Consider the following 15,191-nt stretch of genomic DNA (forward strand, 5'->3'; position numbering starts at 1 on the left):
TAAACCCTTCAACCAAACAGATTCTTTGCGAGCTTCAGAAATAGCCATATATTCTGCTTCGGTTGTAGATTGAGTAACAACTGGTTGTAGTGTTGCCTTCCAACTCACAGCACATCCACCTACCGTGAACACATAACCTGTGAGGGATCTCCTCTTATGCAAGTCGGCAGCAAAATCTGAATCCACATAGACAACGAGTCCCTCATCAGTCTTGCCAAACTTCAAGCAAGTATTGGATGTGCCACGGAGGTACTTGAAAATCCACTGAACAGCTTTCCAATGTTCTTTACCGGGATTAGCCATGTAATGGCTGACCAAACTCATAGCATATGATAAATCAGTACATGTACAAACCATGGCATACATCAAGGAACCAACAGCACTAGAATAGGGAACTCGTGACATATACTCAATATCTTCATCAGAAGTAGGACATTGCAACGCTAACAACTTGAAATGAGAAGCAATAGGAGTACTAACATACTTTGCATCATGCATATACGATGAAGAACTTTCTCAATGTAACTTTGCTGACTAAGAAATAGCAATCTAGACTTTTTGTCCCTTTTAATTTTCATACCTAGGATTTTCTTAGCAGCACCAAGATCCTTCATCTGAAATTCACTACTTAATTGTGCCTTCAAAGTAGTGATTACTTTCATGCTCTTGGCAGCAATTAACATATCATCAACATATAACAGCAAGTATATAGGTGATAACTGACATACTGAGATCTAGTAAAGCCACGTGAGATCATAAATGAATCAAACCTTTTATACCACTGTCTAGGAGATTGCTTCAAACCATAGAGGGACTTCTTCAACTTACACACAAACTCCTCTTTGAAGGCACTATGAACCCTTCCGGTTGGTCCATGTATATTTCCTCCTACCTCTGCATGCAAAAATTACTACTAGAATCCACAAGTTTCCCTAGAGGCAAATACTCTAGGTGAAAGTAGAAAAACCTTAGGTGAAGGCTTCAGCTAGGGACTGCTCTAGGGAAAAAACCCTAGGTATAGTATGGTGGAGAAAAAGGTCTTTACCTAGGGGCATTTCGAGAGCTCTAGGGGAACATTTCTTTCCCTAGTGGCTGGAACTCTAGGGAAAGAAATCACATGGAAGCTCTATGCCATATCATCTTCTTTTCCTAGAGGACTTTACCAACAAGAATCTGAAATACACTCTAGGGAACCATATTGGAATTCGTACTTACCATATATGAATTCATATTGACTATATTTAAATTCATGACCAATAGAAACCGCACATAACACAATTTTTTTTGTAAATCTCAATATTCATTCAAATAACATGTCCATGGCAGTAGCAAGTGTTGTTGCTACACCCAAAAACAAATCTCATTACAACCATAACAGATAGTAAATGGCTAGAGTTTGCTATGCCAAAAAACATGACTCAACATGTCAATTATTGTCACACATGAGTATATAGCCAGAGTTAGCTACACTGAAAAACTGCATACCCAAAACCTATTCAGTTCCTGCATTTGGTTGCTCATGAGCAGCAACGAGAAAGTGAGTGCTCATGCTCCAGACTCATTGAAGAAACCTCCAAATAACCCATCTTCATATGCAGCAGGCTCGTGGGTAGAAACATTTGACCTGACATTGTGCTCCTGAAAATAATATGACACTCATTTTAGGAGTTTGATGAATACATATTGTAGCATCAAGATATATATAAAGTGGTAGTAATTAACAATATCTCATCAGCAAACTATTATGTACTTTAAGCTAATAGCAAATCTACATGTACTCTCTCTGTTCATATATGCAACATGGATGAAACGATAATTTCAATTAGCTCTCCATTATTTAATTGGGCGCATACTCAACTGAGAACATAAGAAATGACAACATTGAATTTAAGTGAAGTGTGAGACTGCGTGAGAGAGACGACGGCAGCACTAGAAACATAGCATGGAGTACATGTATACACAAAAGCACATATAGTGTTTGCTCATTTCTGGGCGGCATACATGTATACACAAAAGCACACAAAAACATGGCATGGAGTACATGCATACACAAAAGATCTTTGAGCCAAATTAATTAACTGTCAAATATATTAATGTAACTAGAAATGCAGCACAACAACTATAAATGTCAAAGCAGGGGCCATACCAGCCCCCTCCATCTCCTAGGCGCCGCACAAGCACCATCCTCCACTAGGATCTGCAAGATGTCAAAGCAGTGGAGCAACTGCATTATGATGGGCAGTCACCATCTGCAGTAGTGAAGATTTGAGAGGAAGGAACAATCTTGGTTGATTAGTTTTGTGTCCTATGATCCAACCAATTCCAAACAGGTTAGTATTTATTTTGCACACATCGCCATTCTTTGAAAGCAAAATAAAAAATTGCCCGTGGAGAGAAAATTACTATCGCTAGACTAATTATTCTGTGTTATCTAATCAATTCAGATATAACTATGTGTGGTATAAGTTTGACTTCTATTGAACTGAAGCTCCGATGCATATCCCTGTAGGTCAGTATGGTTCTTCAGAAATACCAAGCTTCAGAACATTTAATTATGAACAGCAGGCTTCACAAAATTGCTCCTTCAAAATGTGTACAAGAACATCAAATCATTTTAACTCTCTATCGCATATAGGCACCGCATACACATAAGAGAATTCCAAGTCACCCATGTACATCACAAAATAGCCATCTCAAACACAGAGGCATCCATGCCGCAAACAAAGTAGCCATCGCAGGCTTTATTTCAAATGGCACTGGGTTTTATTTCAGAAGACATACCTGAAAAGTGGAATGATTTGCGTGTTCTTGAGCACACATGATTGGAGAATTTTTGCTGTCATTCAAAATCTCTAAAACAAGAGGTGAGCTTTGAAAATAGCTACTTCTTTCTTTATATGTCAAGTTGAGAGAGATGATTGCATACATGATTTGGAGATCCAAGTGAAGTTTGACAAGACCATGAAATAATTAGAGACAAAAGATAATGCTACCTCTAATATTAATTATCTGAATATGCCCAAATAAAAAACCACAAATTAGCATAAGCAGTAGCCAATAGTTTCACTTGAGAACTTGGAATAAAAATCTGATCAAAATGATGAAGTTAATTGATGATGAATATATTAGTGCCTTCTTATAGTTCAGATTTCAAGCTTATGTATACATTCCAAATTCCTAATTTCAGACTAACATCATGTACATTGATGCTAAGCAAATGCAAATCTAATCAACAGCCACAGTTTACTAGTGTAAAATAGTACATATCAAAATCGCTAGGGGGGAAGGGGGGTGGAAGGGGGATGGGCTCACCATGGACAGATTACCGGGATGGGTGATGGCGACGGTTGGGAGGTGGCTGTCGGAGCAGCGGACCGCGACCACCATGGGCTCCCTGCGGCGGGCCGCCTCGAGCAGCAGGGGAAGGCAAGTCCACCACCGGCCTCCCTTGTGGCCTAGTCCGATGGATACGGACCCAGGACGGCCAGATCTCGTGGAGTGAAAGGGCTCGGACCCCTACTGTCAGTCTGGTGAGGAGAACGGCGCGAGCAGGCCGAGGAGCAGTGGCGGCGGGGAAGGGATGAAGCAGGCCAGCAGGGAGAGGGGCGGCGTAGGGAGGACGGAGAGAAGAGGGGAGAGAAGGGAGCGGTGCCGGCGGCGGTGGGCGCGGCGGGGCGGCGCGGGCACGGTGGAGAGGGGAAGGGCAGGCCGGGCAGTGTGGAGACGACGAGAGGGGAAAGGAGATGGATTTGTTTTTTTCTTTTTTACTGAGAAGAGGAGATGGGAAGATATTTTGCTCTGTCTCGCATGGGTGCCTCAAGAGCCAGCAAGGCATTCTTTACCTAGGGCTAAAATTAACTCTAGGTATAGTTTACTTCATATTTGTTTTTGAATGCATATTCTCTTTACCTAGAGTTGCACTGTTTGCACCTCTACTTTACCTAGAAAAGAGAAATTAGCTCTAAGTAAAGAGTTTTTGCCCTAGGGAAAATTGCGTTTTCTAGTAGTGAATGCAGTCTTCACATCTAACTGCTCAAGCTCAAGATCATGCATAGCAACAACATCCCATGTGCCATTCTTCTCAAGAGATTGCATCTCCTCTTGCATGGCAGACAACCACTTCACACGGTCGCCGGAAACAACTGCTTCATTATATGGGGCTGGTTCACTATCATGCTCCACCTATTCTGCATAACTCAAAGCATAATAAACAAGATCACACTCTTCAATTAAACGCGGGCGAGGACCTTTATTTCTCTTTGGACGGTCAGCTGCAATAGACCGTGTGGGTTGCTGCAAAACAGGTGGTGAGGTTGGAACAATATAATCATTATTATCATCATTATTATCATCATTATTATCATCATTGTTCCCATCATCATTACCATTATCAACCTGAGCATCATCGTTGTCAACAATTTCATCAACGTGCTCCACCTGCACTCTAAGTCTCTCCTCTTCAATGCGAGAGGCATCAGTGGACAAAGTATCATGATATATAACTTTTTTATTAAAGACAACATTCCTGCTCAGCAAAATCTTTTTAGCTTCAAGATTCCACAACCTGAAAGCTTTAACTCCAGAACCATAGCAAAAAAAAAATGCACTTAACAACTATAGGCTCTAGCTTTTCATTATCAACGTGAGCATAAACGGTGCAACCAAAAACTCTCAACTGTGAATAATCAGCAGGTTTACCAAACCATACCTCAATGGAGGTTTCTTGTCAAGTGAAATAGAAGGTGACCTGTTTATGAGGTAGCATGCGGTGGAAGCTACCTCAGCCCAAAAACGCCTGCCCAAACCTGCATTGGACAGCATGCAACGGGCCCTCGAGATGATGGTTCTATTCATGCGTTCAGCCACGCCATTTTGCTGTGGAGTACGAGCAACCGTGTAGTGCCTAACCACACCATCATTGCTGCAAAACTCCTCAAACTCATCAGAAACGAATTCACCACCATTATCAGTACGCAAAAAATTTACCTTCCTTTCAATTTGCTTTTGTACCGTAACTTTCCACTTCTTGAATGCACCAAAAACATCAGATTTATGTTTCAAAAAATAAGGCCAAACTTTTCTTGAGTAATCATCAATAATGGTAAATATGTAATTAGCACCACCAATAGAAGTCTTACGGGAGGGTCCCCAAACATCAGCATGCACATAATCTAATATGCCTTTGGTGGTATGAACGGAAAAAATGAACTTAACCCTTTTGTGCTTACCATAAACGCAGTGCTCACAAAACTCAATCTTACTCAAGTTGCAGCCGTCGATGAGCTCTCTCTTGACCAACTCTGCCATCCCATGTTCACTCATATGCCCAAGACGCATATGCCATAGATTCATTTTTGCGCAATCATCAGAATCATTAGGTGTAACGGCAGCAGCAAAACCAGACAAAGTGGTACCTCTAAGAACATATAATTTGGCAGAATTCATATCACCTATCATGTGAATGAGAGAACCTCTAGATACCTTCAAAAGTCTACGCTCTCCAACGTACTTGTACCCGTCACAATCCATGGTACTAAGTGAGATCAAATTTCTTGTCATGCTTGGTATGTGCTTCACCCTTTCAACGTGCGTGTCATGCCATCATGGGTCTTGATCTGAACAGACCCAATGCCAACAATATGACAAGGATTGTCATTACCCACACGCACAAAATCTCCAGTCTGCACAGACTCATACGAACTCAACCAATCCTTGTTACAACAAATATGAAAGGAACATGCTGTATCAAGAAATCCATTCATCATCACGGGAAGCACAAGCAGCAAGAACAGCGAGACATTCACCCTCGGAGCTGTCAGTAGAAACGACAGTGACCTTACCATTACCATCGGACTTGTCTTTCGGTTTGTAGGTACCGTTCCTTTTCTCCTTGTTCTGCAGTTTGTAACAATCTTTAATAACATGATTATTTTTCTTACAATACCTGCAGAACTTATCTTTTCCTCGGGACTTTGAACGAGCTTTTCCGTCCCGGCTCTTATCTCGGTTGCCATAGTTGTTATTCCTCTGCTCGGTCCTGCCACGAACCTGTAGAGCTTCTGCCTTTGAGGACTACCCATCGGCCTGCACCATAGACTTCATCTTCTCTTTCTGTCTAAGTGCCTCTAAAACCTCATTAAGGGTTAGAGAGTCATGGCTATAAAGAATTGAATCGCGGAAATTTGTATAGGAATTAGGCAACGAGCATAAGAGTAAGATGGTTAAATCCTCATCATCATACTTAACCTCCAAAGCTTGCAAGTCAGAAACTATCTCTCGAAAAACAGTTATATGAGATATTACCGATCCACCTTCTTGCAGCTTATGAGTGAACAACTTCATCTTTACATGCATCTTACTGGTTAGATCTTTAGACATGCAGATCGATTCCAGTTTCAGCCACAAGGCTCCTGCGGATTTCTCCTCCAACACTTCCTGCAAAATATTATTGGACATATGAAGTTGAATCAAAGACAAAGCCTTACGATCTTTGCGTTTCTCTTCGGTAGTCCACTCCTTTGCAGCCTTCTTGCCGAAGCAATCAAGCGCTTCATCCAGATCTGAAGTTTGGGCGAGAATCGCCCGCATCTTCACTTGCCGCAACGAGAATCGTGTGGTGTAGTCCAGCTGCGGCAGATCGAACTTCAAGGTAGACATGTCGCAAACCCTAGGCGGAACCTGGGGCTCTGATACCACTTGTTATGAACACGACAAGCAAGAACGAAGAACGAAGAAGAAATCACAGCACAAGGACACACGGATTTAATGTGGAAAACCCTCTCAAACAACGAGAGGAAAAAACCACGAGCGCCAGCCAGCGAAATCTCACTATATGGAGAGTGTTTACAACGCCAGGGAGGTTCTACAGATGCAACTCGTGCGAACTCTGCCCAAAACAGCGGCTTACAAGGGGTATATATCCCAGGAGCATTAGGGCAAGTCAGATCCGTAACGGGCACACCGGAAGTTCCGATTGGAAGCCGGAAGTTCCGCTAATTCTTGAATATCCGGAAGTTCAGCAGCAAGTTCTGCATTTTCCCGAAAAGTAACAGAGAGCAACCGGAGGTTCGGCCGGAATGGGCCGGAACTTCCGGCCACTGGGAAATTTGGATCACATCCAACAAGTATTTGGTCATTGATTAAAACTTGATGGTTGTTTGGATGCTTGCCAACTATTTGGGAAGCCAACTCTAGTTCAATTTTTTGACTAAAGCTGGCCAATTCAAAGGCAACCAAAACTACAACCAATTTTTTGGCTTGTCAAATTTTGGTAGGACAAGTGTGGTCTAAAACCAAATACATCCCAAATGTTGGGGACATGCTTGTTTGGTTGCGGGAGGCTGTGTGCTCAGCACGCGTGGCCAATTTTCTGAGAATTGATTCAATTTTTCAACCAAAAGTTGAGATGTTTCGTTACAAAATATCACCAAATTCTCGTATCTCTCTTCATCCTATATTTCATCCTAACCTCAACACTAGCCCCCCCCCCCCACCCACCCACCCACCCCGCCGCACGCGCGCACACAGCCGCTCTAAAAACCATACCGGTCCAGATCGTTGGTTGAACCCCAAAAAACCGCAATCAGAGATCTCGCCGATCTGCTAAGCGCACAGGATCACCCCCACCACCAAACTGGAAAAACCAGCTGATCTGGCAGCTGTCTTATTATGTGATTATTATTCATATTGCCAAATTTTGCAGCATACATTTCTATCTGATTAATTATTGCAGCATTTAAGAACAAGAGTATATTATTTATATCTTAAAAAATGGACTGTGAACCAGTAAACCAGCAGTTTGACCGGTAATAATCTGACCTGGGAGCCTCACCGGTTCGATCACTTGTCATCGTAACATCCGCCAACATATATAACAAGCTTATTCTGGAAGATCTTTCCGCCAAAACAAAGTTCTATCTCAGTTCAACTTTTTTCGCCTCCAAAACTACTAAATGTGGCACCTACTATTTCCTAAGTACATTGAATGTATCAGAATCAGTTGTAGATCAAAGAAAGGTCGCAATGGTCCTGTTCGTTCTGTTCTGACGTGGCATATATGATCACCCTCCTCCTTCCATGGAGCTTGGTTGGCACATCTATGGGCAATGAGAGCATATCATGCTCCCAAAGACTCGAACGGTCGAACCCCACAGAAAGAAGGAAGAGAACCCCAAAAGCAACCATTTAATTAACCCCTTTTTATCCACCACTTTAATCTCACTGCACCGTATACCTTAATTAGACCCTTAAAGCTCACAATTCTTTCCTTTGTAGAGTAGTCCTGCCAACATGCCATGTGCACAAACCTTCCCACAGCATCTCCCTTTGCTTCTTCATCTCTTTATTGTGATCTGCAAAAGGAAAAGTATATATCCTTCCTCCCTTTTGCATTTGCACTACAGCTAATTAACAAGACAACATGCACCAACTAATTGCCTTACAGTCCTGCAAAAGGAACTAATTGCCTTAGAATTAACAACCTCTTGACCAAGTATATTTCTGAACCTGGTACTCCTTTACATTGCACTGGAAAAGGTTAATGTGGTACACATGTAACAACAACTCTCTTGACTCTTGATGCAAACACAACAATAGTAGTACAAAATTTCCAAGTTCCTAGGTAGCAAAAGCTTAATTTACTCTGTGGTGTATATGCAAGAGGGCACATTAAGGCTGAATTCTGATGAGCTGATCCACCGCCCAACGGCCTCTCTGTCACTGACATCTCCATGTGCCCCGGGATGACTGCATGTGGCTCCACCACCTCCATTTCCTCCCCCCTATTCTTCATCTTCTTCTCCGTCTTAAAAAAAGCCACACACCTACTCCCGTCTAGCTAGCAAGCTACTAGTACAGCTTTGCTATTTAGCTCCGTTAAAACAGTTTCAGCATCCAGAAACCCAACCGATCTATACTCATCCCATTTTCTCCCCGTGAACATATCATCATCCATATATCATCGATTGGTTCATCAGGAGTTCGTCGGAAGAAGTTATAAGCTAGAAGAAGCAATGAGCAATGGCGGCTCTCCTGCTACCTCGCCCCCTTCTGTCTGCTCAAGATCATGGTGATTAGTTACCCGGATTCCACTCGTCGTCCCTGATCTGTGTAATTTTCCATTCACATTCTGGGAGTAAGATGGCTGGCTGATCACTGTGTACTTGTAGGTCTATAAGCGAGGATTCTTTGAGGAGGTACGTGAGCTACGCGAGCGAGAGCTGCATCCAGGAGCTGCTGGCGGCGTCCGGCGACGAGGACCGGTGGAAGACGCTGGCCTACTGCAACGGCGTGGAGATATCCAAGAGGATGTCGCCGCCGGGGCCGGGGCAGGTGTTCCGGAGCCGATGGCTGCTGCACGCCGTCTCTCCCCAGCAGTTCATGGCCGCCGCCAACGCCGTCGACGCCGCCAAGGTACACTAGTCGACCTACATACGCAAATGAAAACTCAAAACGGACAACCCACAGCTAACATACAAGTTGAGGAAAACCATTTTCTTTTTCCCCTCTTTGCAGGCGGCTTATTTATTTGTTTGTTGATGATGATTTTTCTCTTATTGGAAAAATTGTGTGTGTTCTTTTTTGTGATTTGATTCGTGTGTGTTCTTTTTCGCTAGCTGATTAAAAGCGACGACCTGCTGCTTGCTATTGTTAAGTACACTGCTGGTGCTTGACATGCATGCATTGCATATATGCAAGTAGGGTTAGCTTTTTTTTTTTTGGTTGGATTAGTCTAGGGCAGGCAGGAGAGGCCGGTGAGATGACCCGTGAGCTGTGGCGAGACAAAATTATGAGGTGCTTTGATTGGTAACAGCGGTGGCAGTAAAATGTCTCTCGTGAAGTCGTGATTTGCCAACCTAACATGTGACCATGTGTACGCAGACCGTGCATGGCTTCGACACGAGCACGTATATACATTACATACATCCTTCCGCACCCGTGAGCAGATCCGCACCGTGGCTCAACCTGCTGATGCCTCAGGCAATTAAACCGTGAATGGAAATATATAATCAACCTTTACATGTTGCTATACCGATCGAAGAGCAATGTTGGTAAACTAGTGCATGCAGTTCACGATGCTATATCAAACGTATTGTAGGCCGTACTTCGTTAGAAACCGTATCAATATATGCCTCTGTCAAATTTTAAAAGATTTGACTATATCATTTCAAATACGGAGTACTTGGATTGAAGACTTGCGAATCTTGTGTATTCCCTCCGTTCCTAAATACTTGTGCAAGTATTTAGAAACGGAGGGAGTATACATTTGTCTCGAAAATAATTTTTATAAATTTTCAATTTAGTTAGGTATTGTACACGTAATATTGGTGGGAACTAGTTAGTGGTCAAAGTTACATTATACTTGACCACTGAGGCCATGTACTTGCAGTGTGCTCAAAGGTTCGTTTGTTTGCGCTCGAGCTAGCTAGAGGGAACGCACGGTCACCTGTAACACGGGAAGGAGAGATATTTCCTTTGCTGGACGGTCGATCAGTGGAGAGCATATCTCTGACCACCAGTAGCTAAGCAGTGGAGATTACTAGCTAGCGCTAGTTCTTACAGTATTTTAATACAGTACGAGTACATTGTTAGGGGGAAACAATATGGTATATAGACAAGAATTATGGAAGCAGTGTATTTTACTAATCGAGACAGAAGAGTGCACGCGGGCACGCCTGAGTTTGCCAGCCTACAAGTACGGGCCAGGCTAATCCGCAGGCGCCTCGAGATCCCAGAGAAGGGAGGGAAACAGAGGCATACGAGGATGATTAATTAAGTGATTTAATCGGTGGCAAATTTAGCAGCCATGACCGAAAAGGATCATTTGTAGTACATGTAGAGGAGAGGACAGGAGCACGTGCAGTGGTGGCCTGGCTCTTTGACCCAAAGTTCTGTACAGATGTTTTTAAGAAAGAAAGAAAAAAGAGGGTCAAAATTAACCTAACCTCTTTAAGTGAAGAGTGAGTACCTTCGAACGACTCGTGATCATGGGCGGTAGGTACTCACCATGTTCGGAGATGGTCCTGCTTGTAATCAGGCGACTAGAGCTCTTGTACCATTTGGAATTGAAGCTTAGCTACTCCACTAACTTTCTGGTATTACCCAACCTGCTGGCCGCTACTAGTGAACCAAGTGTTTTCATACACCGTTTTTACATGCTTTTCAAAGCTAGAACATCTTTTACATCTTGGAACAGTTATATACTGATCACCTGATCATAAAAAGGATGACGTTTCGGAGTACATCTGGTGAACCAAGTGTTTTCATACACCGTTTTTTATATGCTTTGTCCGATTCAAAATGTAAATCCTTTAAGACATGACATAGTCTTCTTAATTACTTTGACCCTCAACTTTTGTACAAACATTTCGCCTACAATAAAAAAAAGTGTGCATGATTAAAGCCTGTTTCATTATAATTCAAGTAATATCATTCTGATATTTGGAACATTAGTAATTCTTTCTCATAGATGGGCAAAAATTTAGAAATGTCTTAACTGGTAAAGTTCTAAAAGGGCTTATGTTTGCCTCGGGGGCATAGCACGAAAATTTATATTTATTGCACTAAAAAATATTACTCCCTCTGACCGGAATTATGTATCGAAATATTACATGTATCTAGACCTTTTTTACACGTAGATGAATCCGTATTTGGGCAAATTTGAGACAAGTAATACCGACGAAATATTACATGTATCTAGATGCTTTTTAGGTATATATACATCCATATTTAGACAAATTTGAGTCACTTAATATGGGACGGAGGAAGTACATTTTCCCAAAGTATTACCTAATTAAGGCTTATGTTTCGCTCCAGGGCATAGTGGATTTTATATTTATAGAACTAAAAATTATTATTATTCATTTAAAAAATACCTATTTAAATAATAATAATAAATAAAAAAGGCAACCTATCCTGTGCATGCAACTGATTGGTGTATCCCTGCATCCCCTCGATCTCGGTCATCAGATTGGAATCCTTCGGTTAAGCGCAGCTATCTGTAATTTTTGCACTTGCCCGCCCGCCTCCAGCCTAATCCACCGCCTCTTTTGCAAAACTACCCTCAATCCCTGTAATCAATCCGCTGCCTCCAGCAAACCTCTTTGCCCAGACTTTGTACCTTGAATCTTGTTGATGCATAATCAATCCGATCGGCCGCAGAGAATTAGTGAAGTTGCGTATCAGTCTCGTCAATCAATGTTGGTAACGGTTTCGCAGAAATGGGGAAAACAGGCTTGCTTCTTTTGTTCACAGAGAAAGAAATTAAGCGGAGAATAACGATGCAGGCGATCGATCGGAGAGCGGAGCAGAATACATGATACACATGGAATTCATGAACCGATCATCAAGTGCCTTCACGAATCAATAATCCTGACGCCATGAACAAGGGGAAGAAGAAGATAAATAAAATTAATCTCTAGCAGGTCTGCATGTGAAGAGGAATTAGGAAGCCTGTGCAACAGCGTGTTCGAGCTAGCGCCTGGGCTGGTCCATGAGATCTGGGCTGAGACTGACCGTTAGGACGTAGAACTCCATTGTCGAAGTCGCCTTCGGTTCGATCGATGAGCATCCCGCGGAAGTCGGCGTTCAGGCATGGCGCATTGCGACGGAGGCTGTCGAAGGTGATGAGGTCCGAGGCCGGGTCCATGAGCAGGCGGAAACCCAGACGCCAGCTCCCGCATCAGCCCTCTCCTCTCCCCAAGCCTCTCTGCCACCGCCGGTAGTCCTGGAACTCAAAGCAATTGGAAGCGGAGGGGGCAGGGGCCGGCGGCGTATGGAAAAGGGCTCTATGAGAAAGAGGGTGTTTAAAAAGCCAGGGACGGGCGTGTTAGTGTAAAAATGCAGCGGAGTCAACGAGGATTGCCTGATCTTAATCGGACGAAGAGGACGGAAGGATGCACGGATACACGTGGTTGGGCAGATTCACAAGATACGTTGCCACTAAAAAAATTGAAACACGCGGTTAGTTCGACTCCCCTTTGAGACAATCCCAACCTAGAAACAGTCTACATTTTTCCTCGCAACCATGGATGCCCCCTTTTGGATTACAAGCCCTCAAGCTCGGCGAAACAGGTAGACGGCGATGGATATTTCGACTGTTAAACGCCTTCTTGAATCTTGATTAGGCAAGGTGGGACTAATAGTGGTGAAGTTCTGGGCCGTATGACTGGAGATGCGCACATGCTGCGCTCTACATGGGCTTTTACGGGTTGCCCTTTGAAGCAGGCCTCCACGCAACGTTTGCGCTGCCACTGTTGTCTAAAGGCAACGAGATGTTGATCCCGTAGCTTACAAATGTCACTGTAATGATTCTCAGAAAAAAAATGTCACTGTAATTAAAACAAATCTATAACAACACGCAACTGATGAAATGAATAGTCTATTTGAATTTACAAAAGTAAGCACACTAACTTTTGTTTGCAACAAAACATTTGAACTATTGCAGCAATGGGAATCGGACCTGGTGGAGGCTCGGTACATCAAGGAGCTGGGGGAGGACCTGAGCATCATCCACCTGAAGCTGGGGGACGCCTCGAAGCTGTTCCGGCGCCGGGACCTCGTCGTCTACGAGCGGCGGCAGGCCATGGACGACGGCACGCTGGTGGTGGCCGTGGCGTCGCTGCCCAAGGAGATCGCGGCAGGCCTGCTGCCGCCACGGGACTCCAGGGGCCGGCCCAGCGCCGCCGTGGGCCGGGGCCTGCTCCTGCAGTCCGGCTGGGTCGTCGAGAAGCTGGTCGCCGGAGACGAAGAAGACGACGACGATGGTGGCGTGGAGTCATGTGTGGTGACGTATGTGGTCCAGCTCGACCCGGCGGCCGGGTGGCTGCCACGGTGTATCGTCGGCCGGCTTAATAGCAAGCTTGTCGTGATTATTGACAAGCTCAAGAAGCTGGCGCAGACGACGGCCACGGCTAGATCGTGCAAGTTGGCGCAGGCGGTGGCACCCGGAAGCAGCAGTTGCAGCAGCTCGTCCGATGAGACCTGAGGATCGAGAAGCATGTGAATTCTCTTGTTTGAATCTGTCGTTAGGCATAAGTAAATACGGTTTTTGTAGGAAATGCATGGCGCGTGTCGAGGACTCGATCGATCTGGGTATGTAATATGCTTAGGGGTTACAGTACTAGTTTACGACTATATGAATCTGCATTATGTGGGCGAGAATGTGTGTCTACGTAAACCGCACTTTATTTTGGCATTGCAAACGGCTGCAGGAGTGCCGGCCAGCTGCAGTTTTTTTTATAAAGAAAAGTAGCTGCTACAATTTTGCCTTGTCACAGCCTCACAGGTTATCAATTATTTGACGACCTACACTCTTCAGTGTACAGCAGCTGACAAGCATGTTTGGTTTCAAATCTTGCTCAGCACCTACAGGATTCGTTCAACCTGATGACATGCATGGTTCGATCAAATTCAATGAAAAGTCGGAGGAGCTAGCGTATCTTCACTGTTCCTTAAGCCTCCGTTTGTACATCCTTGATTAACACATTCTTTCGTACCTCGTCCGCTTTTCATCCCGCGTCCAAAAAGATCGTCCGTCAGGCGAGTATGCAAAGTAAGTTCCACAAATTAAGAAAAGATCCTGCGTAATCTATATTTGAGAAAATTAAGCCCATATGCAATGTAAGTTTCACAAATTAAGGTAAGTTTGTGGTTTGTCAATTAGGTTTTGGAAAGAAAAATTTCGATCGGTCAATGGACATGCGTAATCTATATTCGAGACGTGAACCATTGAAATATTTGTGTCTCCGTTGCAATGCACGGGTACTTAGCTAGTGGTTGTAGTGTCAGATTGTCGTCCTACCTGCCGACTCAAGGTAGAACGAGTGAACGACAGAGTTCTAGTGTTGTACTGCCCCTTTTTTTTTGAGAAACATGTGTTGCAGTATACTCGGGCTCAATATAAGATTGTGGAGTCGTACGTCGGTCTTGGCACGTTTTGCTACCTCCCGCACTCGTGGCCCATTTACGAAGCTCGGTATTTTAAATTAATGGGCCCAATCTGGAGGCCCAGTCTAGCAGTACTTCCAAATAATCGTCCAATGTTGAAACCCGGTCTTCTAGCATCGCCTAAATATTGGGTCCCTTTTTAAATCTTGGATCTTCTGTGATGACATATCATGGTTTGATAGAGTATGTTTTTTATCCCAAACTTGTCTTGTCGGAATTTTGGCTAGCCTATGAAATCAACAATT

At 43.7% G+C, this 15,191-nt stretch overlaps 1 protein-coding gene across 1 annotated transcript; it reads left to right on the forward strand.

Annotated features, from left to right (window-relative positions):
• The first annotated feature begins 8,694 nt into the window (after nucleotides 1-8,694).
• Nucleotides 8,695-14,268, forward strand: LOC100824420. The gene is made up of 3 exons (XM_010239487.3): nucleotides 8,695-9,067; nucleotides 9,168-9,411; nucleotides 13,445-14,268. The coding sequence occupies exons 1-3, from the start codon at nucleotides 9,012-9,014 to the stop codon at nucleotides 13,982-13,984; spliced, it is 840 nt and encodes a 279-aa protein (XP_010237789.1). The 5' UTR covers nucleotides 8,695-9,011; the 3' UTR covers nucleotides 13,985-14,268.
• Nucleotides 14,269-15,191: the final 923 nt, after the last annotated feature.

Source organism: Brachypodium distachyon, chromosome 4, assembly GCF_000005505.3.
Source record: "Brachypodium distachyon strain Bd21 chromosome 4, Brachypodium_distachyon_v3.0, whole genome shotgun sequence".
Taxonomy (NCBI): Eukaryota; Viridiplantae; Streptophyta; class Magnoliopsida; order Poales; family Poaceae; genus Brachypodium; species Brachypodium distachyon.

Coding starts and splice junctions, on each gene's coding strand:
- LOC100824420 (XM_010239487.3), top strand. CDS start 9,012: ATGAGCAATGGCGGCTCTCCTGCTACCTCGCCCCCTTCTGTCTGCTCA. Junction 9,068..9,167: donor TCTGTCTGCTCAAGATCATG/GTGATTAGTTAC, acceptor GTGTACTTGTAG/GTCTATAAGCGAGGATTCTT. Junction 9,412..13,444: donor ACGCCGTCGACGCCGCCAAG/GTACACTAGTCG, acceptor GAACTATTGCAG/CAATGGGAATCGGACCTGGT.